Source organism: Lates calcarifer, linkage group LG12 (genome assembly GCF_001640805.2).
Source record: "Lates calcarifer isolate ASB-BC8 linkage group LG12, TLL_Latcal_v3, whole genome shotgun sequence".
Classification (NCBI taxonomy): Eukaryota; Metazoa; Chordata; class Actinopteri; family Centropomidae; genus Lates; species Lates calcarifer.
The window spans coordinates 20,072,495-20,090,452 of NC_066844.1; the positions used below are offsets into that span (position 1 = coordinate 20,072,495).

At 39.0% G+C, this 17,958-nt stretch overlaps 2 protein-coding genes and 1 long non-coding RNA gene across 3 annotated transcripts; all 3 read left to right on the plus strand.

Annotated features, from left to right (window-relative positions):
• Positions 1 to 441: 441 nt before the first annotated feature.
• On the plus strand, positions 442 to 4,430 carry fmoda (fibromodulin a). The gene is given in 7 exon segments (XM_018686751.2): positions 442 to 861; positions 1,603 to 1,998; positions 2,544 to 2,624; positions 2,626 to 2,667; positions 2,759 to 2,899; positions 2,983 to 3,250; positions 3,341 to 4,430. Coding segments are annotated over 6 exon segments (1,062 nt in total). The 5' UTR covers positions 442 to 861; positions 1,603 to 1,620; the 3' UTR covers positions 3,493 to 4,430.
• Positions 4,431 to 6,561: 2,131 nt separating this feature from the next.
• slc6a14 (solute carrier family 6 member 14) lies at positions 6,562 to 12,188 on the plus strand. Its single transcript, XM_018686750.2, has 15 exons — positions 6,562 to 6,888; positions 7,248 to 7,392; positions 7,492 to 7,623; positions 8,378 to 8,539; positions 8,692 to 8,806; positions 8,898 to 9,030; positions 9,168 to 9,308; positions 9,432 to 9,567; positions 9,824 to 9,916; positions 10,009 to 10,134; positions 10,235 to 10,353; positions 10,454 to 10,553; positions 10,642 to 10,751; positions 10,995 to 11,162; positions 11,269 to 12,188. The coding sequence occupies exons 1-15, from the start codon at positions 6,823 to 6,825 to the stop codon at positions 11,422 to 11,424; spliced, it is 1,902 nt and encodes a 633-aa protein (XP_018542266.1). The 5' UTR covers positions 6,562 to 6,822; the 3' UTR covers positions 11,425 to 12,188.
• Positions 12,189 to 13,405: 1,217 nt separating this feature from the next.
• LOC108889996 (uncharacterized) lies at positions 13,406 to 17,537 on the plus strand. Its single transcript, XR_001962091.2, has 4 exons — positions 13,406 to 13,601; positions 14,781 to 14,844; positions 15,943 to 16,004; positions 17,002 to 17,537. It is a non-coding gene; the product is annotated as an uncharacterized LOC108889996 (long non-coding RNA).
• Positions 17,538 to 17,958: the final 421 nt, after the last annotated feature.

Here is a 17,958-nt window from a genome sequence, read left to right on the forward strand (position 1 = left end):
GACCAGACAGACAACATGAGAGGACTGTCACACATGTTTTCATTTAACCCTTTACAAGATGTAAGTTGTTGGAGAGGAATGGAGAAAGTTGGATCCGCCCCTTTGACAAATCGGCGAGACCTTTGCTAAATGGGCTAAAGAGCATTTGAATACTGTTTGAGGTTTTGGTATCCATTTGCAGTATATTGATACAGTTGCATATAGAGTTTTAGTACCGGCATGAATATATTGCTTATGAGACATACCTTTACACCACACCTTTTACCATAGTCATATTTTATTTCAAAGCTGTCACTAATCCCACTCCATTCCTAAATTAGATGTAAAATCTGCTACCAGTGTTTCTATTGATTTTGCCCCAGGTGCTGAAACAACAATTGACAGCATGTGGGATTCACTTTTTTTTTTTTTTTTTTTTTTTTTAGCAAGAAATGATAAGTAATTTAGCATTTTTGATCCAGCGAGCCAAAAGTGTCAAGGGCAAAGGTGCAAACTGTGAAGAAACAGTGGGTTTCAGATCAGAGGGACTGAATATTCTTAACACAGATGGGAACAATCCCTCACAGCCACAGCATCTCACATCACTCACATCAGTGGAAAAAGAGGCTCCAGACTCAGGGGGTGTGGGGGTGTGCTGGGAAATGCCTGAATGGACAAAATAGGGTGCAGGAGGGTGGATTAGGGGGTGGAAGGAACCAACAGTTGAGGACCAGAGAGAGGGGTGGAGAGGGGGATGGCAGAATGGAAAGGAAAGCAGGGAGGGGAGGAAAGGATTTTACAAAGTGTTTGTCAGAGTCCCCTCCAGTCCTGAGCACACACTGAGAGAGAGAGGGGACAAAGAGGGCCAGTCTCTCTGATCAGGTAGGTGTGTATGTGCGTGTGTGTTTGTATGTACATGCATGTATGTGTGTGAACATGTGTCTGTCTGTCTCTGTGGTATCTTTCTATGAGACCTTATAGGAGATAAACACATGATGACAGAGTCATAGTTTTTGGGGGGACTTTTTTCCTTCTGCAAGATTAGAGGGTCTTTATTCGAATATTTCCCCACAATTCTGGCACGACAGTGAGAGCCATTCACAAAGGTGGTATTCATGGCCAGGTTTTTCCTTTTTTCAATGCTTCCCTGTGGATTAAGACCTCTAAGAATGTGCCACTCTGCAGGGAGTTACATTTCCAAAACAAGGTCAGTGTCTGCACTGTACCTTTGACTCCTTATTTAATCTCAACATGATAACAGTGAGGTTAGCTTTGTGCTCACAGGAAAAGAAAATGTTCTGGAACAATTGTTTTCTAGAGGTGTGAAAGAAAGTATGCTTTTGCTTATGCTTTTTACTCTTTGGTGGCTTAATGAACATTTTATTCATTTATTCTTACAATTTCTGTAACTGAATCATTTAGAGGAGGAATTTGCCATTACTGGATACAGAGGGTCAGCATAACAGCACATTTTGTACCATCAGTTTACTGTGAACTGTATCAGTTTTAAAATGGTAAAGTCAGTCAAAGTAGCCCCATTAACAACAAAAAATGTGAATGACATCTCTAAATTTTATTACTGTTTTTCTGTTTTTTTTTGTTTGTTTGTTTGTTTGTTTTTAGATTACAGTGAAGATTTGTATGACTGTGACCATGCGTCTGGTGATAGTCTTCCTCTTGTCTGCCCTGCTTCCACTCTCTCTCTCCCATGGACGGGACCCCTTCGCCTGGCTATACGGCCGGCAGAGCCAAGGAAACTATTTTGGCTCGCTGCAGGCAGACACCTCGGGAGGGGCGTGTCCCGATGTGTGTGACTGCCCCCCCACCTTCCCTGTTGCCATGTACTGTGATGGGCGGGGCCTGACAGCCATGCCAACCATTCCCTCCCGTATCAAGTACTTGTACCTCCAAAACAATGCCATCACAGCTGTGCCCGACTCGGCTCTGATCAATGCAACCAATCTGGTGTGGCTCATGATGCACCACAACCAGCTGACATCTGATGCCATTGGCAAGAAGGTAAAGCTACATCTGGTCTTAGTCAGATCCAGACACATATATGAGCTCAGAGTATAATGCAGGGATGCTGGTCTAAATGTCAGATGGCTGGCAGGTGGCTAACAGGTTGGGTAATAGGTTAGTTTTATTGCTGCATGTGTTAGTGAACAAAATGTGAATTCTTACCTTATTTGAAATGTTCTTTAAAGTCTGCCTTGTCTTGCACCTCATCATACTCAAATAGCCATCAGACAGACATTCACTGCTGAAACTAATTAGCTGCTCAGCTGTGGCACATCAAACAGCATTTCAATGTCCTGCAAATGTCTTTTTACCCAGGTTAGATGCTAATATTTATGATACCTTCCCAAAGACCTTGTTTAACAGCAAAGAAAACTAGTAACAGTAAATGTAAAAGTTCTCTGACATTGTTTTTAGCTGCAAAAGGGATGGATAAATGTGATTTCAATTGGAGTTTAAACTTTTTCATGGTGGGTTTGGTTCCCTTTGGGTTTTGACTATTATGTACATGTTGGAGAGTTGTTCATTCTCCACATCATTTTAAGGCATTTTTGAAGTTGGAGGGACTGGAGCGCTTATATCTACAACACAACAATTTGACCAGCATGCCTCCCAACCTCCCACTGCTCCCTGCGAGACCTGAGGATCAATCATAACAGGATTGAAAAGGTAATATTTTGTGTAGTTTGATAATCTCTGTTCTCTCTTTTGGCTGTGCATGAGAGATACTGGACTTTGAAACTATTACACTGTTGCCTAGGTAACACCTGCAGACCTAGAGGGAATGGATAACCTCACCATCTTGTATCTCAATGACAACGCTGTCACAGAAATGAGCACGTCACTGAAGGCACTGACGTCCCTCACACTGCTGGACATCAGTGGCAACAAGCTGACAAAGGTAACATCAGTGTTTCCGTGTGGCCCATTAAATGGATGTACAATCTTCAGTCCTCCCACAATATTTTCATTAACTGATCCCAGGTCCCAGAGGGTCTCCCTGAACATCTGCACCAGCTCTACTTAGAGTCCAACTCCATTGAATCTCTGCCAGAGGGCTTCCTGGGCAGTCTCACGGAGCTGCAGTACGTCAGGATGGCTCACAACCAGCTAACAGACAAGGGTATTCCCTCCAACACCTTTAATGTGACTGGGTTGGTGGAGCTGGACCTGAGTTTCAACAAACTGGAGAGAATCCCAATAGTCAGCACCACACTGCAACATCTCTATCTGCAAGCCAACCAGATCAAAGGTAAAATATGTAATGTTGAGAATACTATTTAGAAACTATCAACTCTGCCTTTCTTATCTATGCCTTCCTTACTCTGTCCTGCATCTGCAGAGTTCAGTCTGGGAAGCTTCTGTAGCATTGTGGATGTGACCAATTTCTCCAAGCTGCAGACACTGCGACTGGATGGGAACGAGATCAGCCGTCAGGACATCCCCTCAGAGTCGTCCCTGTGCCTGCGGCAAGCTTCCACCATTGAGGTCTAACTATGTGTACGACATGGTTTTCGCCAATCTGCTCACAAACACAGTTCACTCTTTGACATGCGCCACAACGTCTGACACATTATGTTTGTGACACATGCCAAAACTGAAGCACAGCAGGGGTGATGACATAACTTACTACCGACAGCATATGGCAGCAGTTAATATCCACCATTCGCACCATAGTGAGAGCAAAGACGGTCATATGCTTCAGTGATTTTTACAGATGTTTGTGAAGCTTTACCAGAGTAAAGACAAGTCCTGAAGATGGCCTGGTCTCTGATTAAATTAATATTATTAATCTCTCATTCTAATCAGATGTGTCTGATTAGAATTACAGTAATTGATCTTTTATCCACAAATACAGTATATAGACCCAATATGTTTTATGACTCACACATGCTGTTTCTTTTTTGTGCATTGAAAATTATCTAGCCCCGATCCTCTTTATATGTTGCTGTGAGGATCAATGATCTTTGTATTTTGAAGATATAGTTGTCTTTATTTCTCTCTGTCTATCTCTGTCCCACTTCATGTCTTTCTTTGTTTTGTCTGATGGTAAGTGGTGTGTATCATGTATAATGTGAATTAATTTCAAACCATTTGCAGTCATAGGATATTATAACACTGTAATATAGTGTCTGCTTGCATTGTGCCAAATATTACTTTTCTCTGTTTTTAAATATGCTGTGACCCCTTGAGAGCATCCTCTTTTTGCACAGTGAAATCAACTTTCCTTAGAAACAAAGAAAATATCTATGTATAATGTGAAATTATCTCCATACTGTACTATAGGGAATCAGACATACAGAGGGCTTCCGGTGTTGTGATTCTTGAGTTACTGTATGCATTGCATGGATTGAGTATCATATTGACAAAGGGTTTATGTTTACAAGCCTATCAGCAGAATAAATACAAAAGTTGAGATTTTTAAAAAAAGACATCTGTGCCTTTTGCCTTCTCATAGATCTAAGTCTAGAATGTGCAGCATACAATATTTTCAAGTCTGTGTGGCTACGTGTGTGCTGCTGGTGTGATTCAGTGCTTTTATGAGTGTAACATAGTTAGCTCAGAGTCACTATTCTGGAAGAAGTGCTGTTAATACAACAATGGAGCTTTTGTTGAGTGGAACTTAATCCAATAAATCTTCTATCAGTAGAGTTCAGGCTTATGTAAACAGTGTCTTTCCCTGTTAAACACATACATGTACTTGTTATCTCAGAGGTTTATGAATTGATTTTACTTCATAACACATTATGGAGGATGCCTCTTTTAAAAGACCACACTATCTTCACTTGCTCACTGTAGGTGTAAGTAACTTCCTGCTCCACATCCAAGTAGCAAAGTTATTCAGGCCAGTAGAGTACATATTTATGGCTCAAGGTCAGAAAGGATTTACTGTAGAGGATGCACCCTCTCCAGCCTAATGGACAGGATGAAGTGCTGCTTTTAATTTGGTTCTTTATTTACACTCTTGAACCTAAGGTACACGACGAGGCAACTGGAGAGAAGAAACCACGAAGAATGTTTATCTGATAAGTAAAACCAATAGATAACACTTTGGAAAGCTCTTAACAGGATGTTGGTTTATGAAGCGGAGAGGAGAGCTTTTCCACAGTGCCACAATAACAACTACATGATTTTTTTGAGTGAGTTGCAAACTGTGACACTGTGTGGGCTGATGGGTAGGAGGAGACAAAGCCTTTTGTAGAGATATTAGACACTTGGAAATCTTAGTTTTTCAACTGATAAACCTGACACATACCAGCTTTGCAGTCTGTCTCTTTATCACCTTCCAGTCAGACTATTTGTTCCCCACAGTCATGGCAACAAAGGCTTGTTTTCCCTCGCTCATACTGCCTTGCCTCATTGAGTCTCCTTTTTAGATTTCCCTGAATACCCCTCGCCCTCGGATATAAGGGGATTGATATTGTAGACAACGGGCCACACCGTCATGTTAAATTCCTTATGCAAACCAAACCAACTTGTTCTAAGATAGATTCATGCATGTGTTGATCAAACTCTGACCATTTAAAATCTGATGAGCTGTTACATCAGGGCCAAACCCCCCGTCTATGTGTCAGCTCGTCGGTGGTGAGATGGTCAGAGGACACTGGATGTCTGTATTTACAGTATTCTTCTCTATCACTATGTTTTGTAACCTGTGGTCACACAAGCAGATCCTGTCATTACAGCTAATGTATATTATAGGTTTATAGTGGTTAGGCTGTGGCTGTGTGTCATTGACCAAAATGGCTCTGAATCTAAATGCGCTTCAAGCAGAGGTCATTGCACACAGGCACAATGAGGACACTGAGCAGAGATAAAAGCCCTCGCCCTGCCTGTGCAAATGTTACTACTTAAAACTCAAAAGCTCAGTCATCAGAAAAGGAGAAATCATGTATCTGCTGTGTGATTTTCATCATGATAAAGCACAGTGATGAGAACATATGACTCACTTCCTGTTCTTGTACTGCATCTTTACTGCTAGATTCATTTGCATGTCATAGCCAAGCAGTCTTGAGTATGAAATTCTTTTTTTGAAATATCTTTTCTGTTCATTTCATGCCTGTATGTGAAAGCGATAGATGACAAAAAAAAACCAAGGTGTGAGGAAGAGATGTAACAAAGGCCCCTGACTGACTTCAAACCAGGGATGTTGTGGTTCATAGTCAGCACTTTAGCTGCTAACTGGGTTTACCTATGACTGTTACCATAAAAATAATAGGCACTGTAATAATCTGTTGATTAATGAGTAGAGCGGGACTTTTTTAGTTTATCTCTCTGTGTCAATGGTCATCTCACAGCATCGTGGTCACATCATCTGACTGTGATTACATGCAACACAGACGTGCGCAAGCTAACAGTACAGTCATTATGTGTTGATGTCATTGACCAAAATGAGATCTATCCATCATCAGTCACAGCAGTGGCTTTAGGGAGTAGTTGTTAACATCTGCTCACTGGCGTAGAGTCACTCACCTGAGCCACATACACACCACACAGCAATCACTGTGTTGTGTTACTGGACACGGCTCCACTGCTTTGTCCATTTATCAATACAGATGATATGATGTTGTTATCACTCATCCAAAAAGCTGTGGGGAGGAATCATAAACTATGTGTGCTTATTTTAGCACTGTGATGATTCCTGTTTCAAAAAAAAAAGATTAATTGTATGACAGGTCAGTGTTGTTGTGGGAGGAGGGTCTGGGCAGGTGATTGGTTGGAAAACATCACTCCCTTGTCTGTTAGAGGGAGAGACTTTAAAACAGACCTACCTGAGCCATTTGAAATTTCTTACAGAGAGCTTTAACAAGCAGGTGAAAGAACATGAGGAAATACGGCTGGAAAGGTTTCAAGGATTTAATTTTCAGAAATCCTGCAGTTGTCGACCAGGTAGGATTGCAAACCTGTTTGACCAGACTTTCATTTGATAAGTAGTTACACTGCATTAGACTGAGGAATTAGGTGCTTGCCTGTACGAGGACAATACAAAGCATATTGTTTGCTTATTTTAATTCAGAAAAAAAAGGTTTTCATTTAACTAAATCTGGAAAAATGTGTTTTTATAATGTGCTGCCAGTGTTTTAAGATGACACAAAATCTCAGTTAAATATATGTTGGCTCTCTAATATACAAGTGGCCACTGTAAGTGAAATGCCTTGATGATACGAAATTCCAGGTAGAGTTGACAAAATATGACGGACTTACAACTTTTACAAATTTTATGAGTTTTGAAACTTTTCAATGAGCAGGATCCACATGTGGATGATGGGGATGAGAACACTGAACGTGGGAACTGGGCCAGCAAGAGGGAGTACATCCTCTCTACAATCGGCTATGCTGTTGGACTGGGAAATATCTGGAGATTTCCATATTTGGCCTACAAGAATGGAGGAGGTACGTAGGTATTTGATGTCTAATCCATTAAGAATCCAATTTGATAAAATTGGCTTTATTATAAAATTTATCTTATTCTGCTGCCACCTTTTTGAATAGGTGCCTTTCTCATCCCCTACTTTGTGATGTTGGTGGTGACTGGAATCCCTCTTTTCTTCCTGGAAAGTGCCTTCGGTCAATTCTGCAGCCAAGGTCCAATTAACATATGGAGAGCAGTGCCTTTACTGCAGGGTGAGACTATCAAGTTTTGTGAAAGATTAGTCGGTTACCTCTGAAGATGATGTCAAACAAGAGGGATTCAGTGAGGCTTTTAATGAGGCTGCTGGTTAATGGTCAACTGTGCAAACTAAAATCCAGTTATTTTATGACTCCTGACTTCAGACAAGCTCTTGGTTGTTTGGATTTAAGGCTTTGTATCCAGATATAGACAGAGCTGCAGTGATTAATTGTGGCTACCAAGATATGTAGAAAACATGTTTGAAATGTACCCAAAGAGGAAATACATCCCAGACCATAACATGGAATTAATGTGATATAGGATGTTAGACCAAAATGCATAATATAAACTACAAACTAAAACTAAAAGTGAGAGTGAGGTAAAGTAAGGGTGAAAACAGAGAAGTTGAAGTACACACACAATTGTACTAAGGAACATAATTGTTGTCATTTGCACACTGAGTTTTAAAGGTTTCAGGAGGAGAATGCTGAGTTAGTATGACCACTGCTTACAGTTCAGCCGCTCACCATTACAGTTTTTGACATTTATCATTTTGACTACTTATTAGCAAGTGTCATGTTACGAAGTTAATATACTCTGAGGTATAAAATATTAAAAGTATATAAGAGATTTATTCATCTAAGATCAATAAGCATAATCCACTATCAGGGGACTACACATAAATTGCTAAAACTCAACAATATTTTAAACTTTTCATAAGAATTTCCTTTACAGCAGCAGTTCCTTATAACCTCTCTACCTCTGCAGGTGTTGGCGTTGCCATGGTTACGGTGACACTAATAGTATCAATTTACTATAATGTCATCATTGCCTACAGCCTGTACTACATGTTCGCTTCCTTTCAGTCTCCTCTGCCGTGGTCCAGCTGCTTCAGCTGGGCTGACAGTAACTGCAGCACCACGCCTATAGGTACTGTTTATTATCTCCTATTCTGCTGATTTGTCATTCTCATGGGGTGGAGTGACATGAAATAATGATGAAAAAAAGGATATAATCTAACGTAACAGGAACTGCAGTTCAGTGCTATTTTTGTCGTTCATTGGTTCTCTCTCTTTTTCTAGTGTCTTGTAATGTAAGTGGCGTTGTAGTGGCCAACTGGACTCAGGAAAACAGCACTTGTCCTTCATCTGATGTGATCACAGTTCCAGTGCAGAGTCCGAGTGAGCAGTACTGGGAGTAAGAATCACACACACTCACACAAACGAGCACAAATACACACACTTGTCATACTGCGGTGTCTGTACAGTTGTATGCCTCTCCTCCTCAGTCGTGTGGCTCTGCAGAGATCCAGTGGTCTCGATGAAACAGGACCAATAGTTTGGCACTTGGCCCTCTGTTTGTTGCTGAGCTCAATACTTGTTGCTGGAGCGCTCATCAGAGGCATCAAGTCATCAGGAAAAGTAAGTTATCATCCTTTTCATATCATGTCCTTATCCATTTTTTGTCTATTTTCGGTGCCAACGCTTGTATTATCAGCAAATGCAAATGTGCTGCGATACTACACATGCAAACTTACTTTTTCACATTTTCTCTCCAGGTTGTGTATTTCACAGCTACATTTCCTTATGTGGTGATTTTTATCCTGCTAATCAGAGGTGTGACACTAGAGGGAGCCAGAGATGGGATAGAGTTCTACATTGGCTCTCAGTCCAATCTGACTAAACTGTCAGAGGCACAGGTGGGAACCCAACCATCCCTGTTCAAACACAGCACATGACACAGTAATGTGTTTTTTTTAAAAAAACAAAAATAAGATGAATAAAACTCTCTTTAGACATAAAACATGACTGTTTTTTTTAAGGTCTGGAAAGATGCAGCAACTCAGACCTTCTACTCTCTTTCTATTGGCTGGGGTGGAGTCATGACTCTTGCTTCCTATAACAACTTTCACAACAACGTGTTTAAAGACTCATTTGTGGTCACACTGACCAATGCAGGTGGGAGCAAATGTAATTTCAAGGAAGTTACTGAATTCTATGTCTTAAAGGATAAAGAGGAATTCAGTCTTAATGTGCACAGTAGCAGGTAAACTGTTTTCATTGTGCCCAGAACAGAATGTTTTCCATTACTTTCTCTGACATGTTGGTCAATTCAAGTAAAGAAAAATATTGTATTCTCCTACTGTAACATCTGACTTTAAATAAATTATCTCAAAGATCACAAATCCATGTTACTGTTTTCATCTTTTCCCAGGCACCAGTGTGTTTGCGGGCTTTGCCATATTTTCAATTCTGGGTCATATGGCTCACATCTACAAAATGCCCGTTGGACAGGTTGTAAAGGAAGGTCAGGCAGACACACCACGTGGACACCAATTAGTAAAAATGTGGAAGACTGCCAGATGGCCTCTGATGTTTTGTGCCTTTGTCTTGATGCAGGGTTTGGCCTGGCATTCATTGCATATCCAGATGCTTTGTCTAAGCTTCCCATTTCCCCTCTGTGGTCCATTTTGTTCTTCTTCATGCTTCTGACTGTCGGTCTGGACTCTCAGTTTGCAGGAATAGGTGAGATGTTGTGCTGCCATTAATAGTTTTATTTGCATTACGTTCAGACCACTGCTGTTTAGGTTGTCTGCTGCATCCTTAAATCTTTTCTTGTCATTAGAGGTGATCACCACCTGTCTGTTAGATGCCTTCCCAAACATCTTCAAATCCAAACGTGCCCTATTGACTATAACGACATGTGCCATCCTCTATCTCCTTGGCCTGCCATGTGTGTCACAGGTAAGCCTGCCCAAGTGTAACTTTGTTTTACTGTTGTCTGACATAGGGTTAATTGACCTATTCAGCCTTATGTGTGTGTGTGTGTGTGTGTTTGGAATAGGCAGGAATATACTGGGTGACTCTAATCGACCAGTTTGTTGCCAGCTGGGTGCTCCTAGTTTTGGCCCTCCTGGAGATCATTGGTGTCTGCTACATATATGGTAAATACTGATAACTGACGTTATAGTACGTGCATATATAGGTGACAAAGACAGCCTTAATCACCAGCTGTGTTGTCATGCTTTACAGGAGGGAACCGTTTCATTAAAGACATTGAGATGATGCTTGGAAATAAGACCTCCACTTTCTGGCTGTGGTGGAGAGCGTGTTGGTTCTTCATAAGTCCCTGCATCATAGTGGTGAGTACAACCTTACATAAAAGTGCAAAAGACTCAGCCTGTACTAATGACTTATTTGGGAGCATCTGTTCTTACTTAGGTCTAGATAAGTGCCATCACAGGAGTTTAAACAAGAATTACTGTAATGGCATGGCCTTAAAAGTCACTTAAAGAAATTAAGAAATGTAGCTGAATGTCACACTATCACATCATGTTAGTTCTGATTATGTTTGATGGATGAAACTGGCTGATTCTGTTGTCTAGGTGATCCTTGTCTGGTCTCTGATGACATTTAAACCACCTACCTATGGAGAAGTCCAATTTCCAGTCTGGGGCTTGGCTCTGGGCTGGTGCATGGTTGTGTTCATTCTGTTCTGGATTCCTGCCATCGCTGTGTATAAGCTGATGAGAGCGAAGGGAAGCCCCTGGAAGGTGTGTGTGTGTGTTATGATACCTAGCAAAAGCATTGCAATCTCAGCTTCAGATCATTTCCATATATTTACTCATATTTACAATCCTAATCTCTTACTTTCCACAGCGACTGAAATCACTGTGTTCTCCGTCTGAAAAATGGCATCCCTACCTGGATGTCCATCGAGGAGATCGCTACTCAGAGGAACGCTGCCGCCGCAGGAAAAGTGACTTAAATAGACCAGAAGTAAATGTAAATGTAATTTCTAGCTCATGGCTTTAACGTGTGTTTTTGTATGTTTACTCTCTTCCCTTTGGTGGAACAGCATCACTCTGTGGACACCTTGTACTGAAAATTAAAGCTGCTTTAACTGATTTTTGACCTCCAGGAGGAAGAGAGTAACTCAAATGCAAACCCATTGCAGATTACAAATGTCTAATGGCTGTTGATTTCTATTGTGGCCGTTGAAACAGAGCAACATGGGCATCCCATTGTTCTCCTCCCTGTCAAGTACTCCACCTTTCAGATACCTACATTCACGTTTGTTTTAGCTGAGGTTTTGTAAAAAAAAAAATATCTGAGTCTCTTTGACTCTTCTTCATTAGCCACATTTACATCACCTGCTGGGACAGGTAGTATACAACAAGGTAATGTGAGTTTATGTGTTTACAGTAAAAGAGAGTGAGCCATTTTAGTTCTCAGCCACACAGATTGAAGAAGCAAAACTATGAGTGGTAGCTGAAAGCTAGTTGGTACAATAATGGCAATGCTTTCATGTTAAAGGGAATCATTTGATTCAATTTATTTATCAAAAAATGCTGCTTAATGGGGCTTTAGAATCAGGTAATATTCCTTATTTTGTCAGAGATCTAGGGTTTGTTATTTATTCACTGTTTTCACCTGAAGTGTTTAATATTATATCAATAATGATGATTTCTGTTCATGCTTGTCTTTCCATGTCAGGTACCACTTCTTGTTAATTAGCTAAACCATCTGTTCCTCACCTCTGATATTCTACAATAAATAACTTATTTCTGCCTCTCTGATTTGTGATCAAATCATTTGGACTGGCTGGAAATGCCACACAGATTAAGAAAACAAAAACTTTAAATATCAAGCTGCTTTAAATGCCATGGATCAGGTAGTGTCTAAATGTGTGGTGGCAGGGTGCTGTATTATACAGTTCATGTCCCAGCTTAAGACAACAACAACAACCTTCTTGAATTTACCTGAGTTCTTTAAGTTTGTCTCATTATCTAGATAAGTACTACATGTATTATGTAGTATGTAGTATTATCATGTATGTGTGTCAGCAGTAATTTCTACAAACTGTTGTCTGCCAGTGTCTTTTTGATATCAGGGCCACAGTCCCAAACAATATTTGAACCCAAAGCAATGGCATATAAAAATTAATATTGTATATTCTGTTGCTACCATTGTCTCTCTCTTTCTTTGCTTTTGTCCTCTCCACAGGTACACCACATTCTGGTTTGGTTATGGTTTGTTTAGTTTAACCTTGTTCTTTACATTTGGCAACATTACCACACATACATTCTTCACTCATGCACACACGCCACTGATTTTTCACATATCCCCCTATCAGGGCTGGGTTCCAGGCAAGCCTATATGAGGGGGCAGTCAGAAATGTGAAGGGAGCATCGCTGGAACACATCATGCTACAGCAGCAATTTTCTGGGGCAGTATTTTACACACATTTTGTGGAGGGCATTTTTGTCTATGACAGCGTTTTCTCCATGAAATTGGGTTATTAGCTATGTATCAAACCCCCAACCTGGAGAAGTGGATTGCGCTTTCTCAGGCCTCTACCCTACGACCTGTCCAGTTTGGGTGTCCCACCTGAAGACTAAGCTTCTTCTGGAATAGTTCCCAGGGTCACTGAGGCACACAAACTCTCTGCCCACAATAAGGTGGCAATCCCTCAGGGGGAAACTGAAAAATAAAGATGAACATAAAATAACATAAAAGAAACCATAACATACAGTTTCTCAACTGAATGAGCCTAATTCTCAAATTTTGAATTTAACAGTAAGACCAATATTTACAAAATTTAAAGTTAATCTTATATAAAATTATTTCACCAAGCTTTTTCTCAATCTTTTCAACCAATCAGAGGCGGTTGCTAGGCGGACCAGAATCGACCGGCCAATCAGTGTTTTTCTTGCCAATGGTATCTGACGTTTGTGCGACGTGTCTCGTCATTGGCCGGGATCCCGTGGGAGGAGCGCAGAGAGGTGGAGAAACGGAATTTAAACCAAGTTTGAACCAGTGCTTCGGTTTGTCAGTACTGTGGGAAAACGTCGTTGCTGTTGTCAGTACTGTGAGAAAACCTCATTGCCGAAGAGATGTGCTGAAGAGATCTGGATGCTAAAACAAACTGAGGAGCTGTTTTTTTGTCGATCATGAGTGAGACTGGACGCTGAACATGCTTGCGGCAGAAGGTAAGGCCAACAGTTAGCGGCTAGCGTTAGCATTAACGTTATCGGAGAGCGTTAGCATTAGCATTACCTTGCAATGATGTCGTCTAATTCCATTTTCACTCTTACCCACGCGATATCGCCTGGGTGATAGTGAAAATGGAATTAGACGACATCAGCGAAAATGAAGTGAAAATGAAGTCGTTTTTATATAATTTGGCGTCTCTACCTGGCTGTTTTACACCTGGGTGGTAGCATTAGCATTAAGTGGCGAGCATAAGCATAAAAGTCTAGAGTTAGCATAATCCTTATCTTTATATGATGTCGCTTGTTCCTTTTTGGCATCGTTTTTATTTGCGTGGGGTAAAGTGTGTTTGCACTTCTGTGACTAAATGACTTGTGGAGGGTGGTTAACTGATTAGTAGTCAGCTTGGCCGTTTACAACTCCACTTGCATCTCTTTACAATTACTCTGCAGACATTTTGCTACTTCTTTGTAATCGTGTGCTCCATCTTGGCCATTTTAAGTCAGTTTTAGTCCCTTTGGCGGATTATCATGTCGATATGATCTTTTTGTGTTTATTTGTGGTGGTATTGCATAGTTTTTCGTCTCCAGCTGACTGCTGTTTTACATCTATTTGTGGTTGCTTCATATTGTATTGTGCCGTTGTAGTTTTGTGTCTATTTCAGGTCATTTAACTTTTCTTTGTGCTTCAGTGTGTCACTTAAGCATCTCATTGAGATCATTTTGCGGCTCAGTTTTTTTGCCGTGTGTTTTGTAGCTTTGTGTTAGTAATCTGTTCATGGCCATCCGGTGATCCCCTGTTGTGTATATTATTGATAAGAAATTTGTTTGTAGTGACATGAGACTTTATTGAGCTCAGTTTTGTGTTAAATGCAAGCTTGAAAACTAGATTTTAACTCTGTGCTCCTCCGTGAATTTTAAGCCTTAAGAGTAGGTCACAGTGTATGAGCTGAGATTACGGTTAGAAATTATTATAAAAACGACTTTAAAAATTGTTTATCTCTCTGTGATCAGTTAAGTCATACTCTAGTAACATAATTAAATTATTGACCTCAAAACTCAAAGTGTAATTGTCAAGGTTCTAGTGTTTAATTTTTCAGTGTTGTATTCTCCTACACTGTTCAAGTTTTGTTCTTTATTAATGAGGTTATTTGTTTTTGTTGTACTTGTGTTTTCCAGGTTTACTTGTTCAGCTGCTGCAACCTGGACAGACACACCAGCTCTCACCTTACAAACCAAACAGGTATGTGTCCTAAAGATTTAACCAGTCTGAAAAAAAACATGTTGATGAGCTGGATTATTAATGTTAGTAACAGTGTTACTGTTGGTACTGGTAATCCTTGGTATTTAATTAGTTTAGTATTGAATATAATAATAATTGATTAATCATTTCTATCTGTTACTGATTCATAAAAATGTGAGGCTTTTTCTTGTGACATGTGACAGTAAACAGCCCATTTTCAAAAACAATCCTCTAACATTTAGAAAATGTTCTGGTTCAGTTGTAATGGTGAATATTTATCTGTGTTTTGGGGTTAAACTGTTTATGAGGAATAGGTTATAGTATATTGATCATTTTCCTTTGTATATTTCTCCTTTTCATCCACAATAACAAAGAGTCTTTGTACAATGAACATGACATTAAATTACATATCTTCAGTAATTGATCTGAATAGTTTGATTTGTCACAAAAAGACATAACTCACTGTTAAAATTTATTTACGTAGTTCATGAATGTACAGAGAAAATGAAGAATTTTAACATCAGCGCTCTCTCTCTCCCTATGCTTCTCTTTTTCTCCCTCTCTCTTGCTCCCTCTCACTCTCTTTAACCTGTCACACACCAAAAGATTTTAAAAATCTTACCCTATGTAGAAAATGTGAGACACCACACACATGACGACAAATAATGTCAGATTTCAGTTTTGTTCTTAAAGTGTGTGATGTACAACAAGACCAACACAGCACACCACACCACACACTAAGAGATTCACCACCAACAACCAGAGTCTGGACTCTCAGAACCCCAAATCTCACAACTTTAGAGTAAACAAACATGGTGGACAACAATGTCTCGTTTGTTGTGATTCTGGCCTGATTATCCTTTGGTGTGTACCCTGCTTTACTCTTTCTCTACTTATGTCTGACCCCCACCCCCCTTTCTTGCTCTTTCACTCTCTCTCATGCTTTCTCACTATCTGTGCAAAAACATCCATCCTCTGCAGTGTCTTTTACTTCTCTAGCTTTTGACAGATTGACGTTCAGTACCCAGAAACTGTGTTTATTTTGATGTATTAAAAGTCACATCTTTATATTCATGTTTGCTGTGTTTTTCTCCACAGGATTCAAACTTCAACCATTAAATCACAGAGAGAAGAAACAGACACAAAGGCATTTCCAGAAGGTCAGTGGTAGTTTATTCTTTTAAGTCTGACTCTGTCATCTCAGGTGCAGTTTGATTATTAGTATTACTCAGTATTTTTCAACAATTTAGCTACAGAAAGTAAATCTAAAAATATGAATTTTTATATATATATAACAGAAATTATAAAACATTAGTTTAGAATAGAATACAACCAAATAGAAACCATTTTAATAAATGTGTTTAAAAAATAAATATAAAACCTTCAAAAAATGTTTAAAAGCTATAAAAATTAAATGTGAGACTCTAACTCTAACGCTTTATTTATTATTACACTAAAATGTGTTAAAATAAATATAAAACCCTTACAAAATACATTTAAAATCTTAAAATAGGTCTAAAAAGTATGTATAAAATCATTTGAAAATACATTTCAAACATTAAAGGAATGAGGCTAAAAAATTTGAATAAAACATTTTAAAAATCTTTTTTAAAGTATGAAAGTTTTAATAAAAATAGTTTAAAACCTTAAATATAAATCATATTTTCAAAAACAGATCTAAAAACATAAGAATCATGACATTTTTCTTAAAATAAAATATAATGATTTTGTATAACAGCAGTTTCAAAATTAAGAAATGCAACTCAAACATTTAGGAACAAACTTTTAATTAATCACCGCAAAGATAATGACAGATATTTGACCACAAGGAAACACCTGTTAGAGCTGGTTAGGGTTAATGTAGTTATGAGCAGATTTTCCAAAGATGAACATGTCTACGAAGCATCTTTGTGATCATTTAACTGCTTGTGATACAATAATTAATTAAATAATTGTATCATAAGTAGTTGAATATTCCCACAGGTGTTTAATAAGTCTTTGGGAAGTTTGCCCCTGACTACATTACAGATGGTAGAGAAAAACAAAGCGTTTTCACTTATACAACAGAAAACCAACACTGTTTACAGCAGTTAGATGGTGGATGTCTTTTATCTAATTAGCAGCTTCGTAACACTTGTTTTCTTTCATCCACTGCAGGTGTTGCTGTCGTCATCTCCTCCTGCAGAGTCAAGAACACGTATGAATCACAGAAACTGAGCAGTAAATCTAAATTATTTTATGACATACTATTCTTCTTTTTGATGTTTTTATGCCTTACTATACTATACAGACATATGACATAGACATGTGGCTTAAGACAAAAAAAAACCTATCTTAACCCATAAGAGCCCAGAGCCATTTCTCCTTTTAGGAAAATGATAAATTATGGGGGATGGAAAACAGACTAAATGGATCACGTGTAACACATCTCTGAAGTTTTACTTTTTTTTCCCTTGACTTCATGAGTTAAAAGTCACTCATGAAGGACTTTCAACAACATTTAAAGAGTTCCTAACACCTGTGCCACCATGGATTCTTATGGGTTAGGTTAGAGTTTCATTTTCATATTGTGCTATTTCAAAAGTACTTGAATCCAATCTATTACTGTGTACATAGTCCTGTTTATAATGTATCTTGTCTTGTTTATATGATGCCTTTTAATATTTTTGCTACTGCAACACTGAATTGCCCTGCTGTGGGACTGATAAAGTATTATAATACTAAAATAAATACTTCTCAGCACTGATTATTTTGTCAGTCTGTTTAATATTGTATTTAAGTAAATAATTCTTAGCCAGAGAATAGCTTTTAGCCTCAGTTACATTACAAGCTGCAAGTGGACAATATTTGGCATTTCTGCTTTACAAAATCCCTTTTGTGATTTTAATTTAGAAATAGAGAATCTCAACTCAAAAGACATTGTTTTGACCACGTTTGATCCCATACTAAACTATGACATTTTTTGACCGTTTTTGACGCCATACTATACTATGACATTTTTTTGACCGTTTTTGACGCCATACTATACTATGACATTTTTTGACCCGGTTTTTGACGCCATACTATACTATACATCATGACCATACTATACTATGACATTTTTTGACCGTTTTT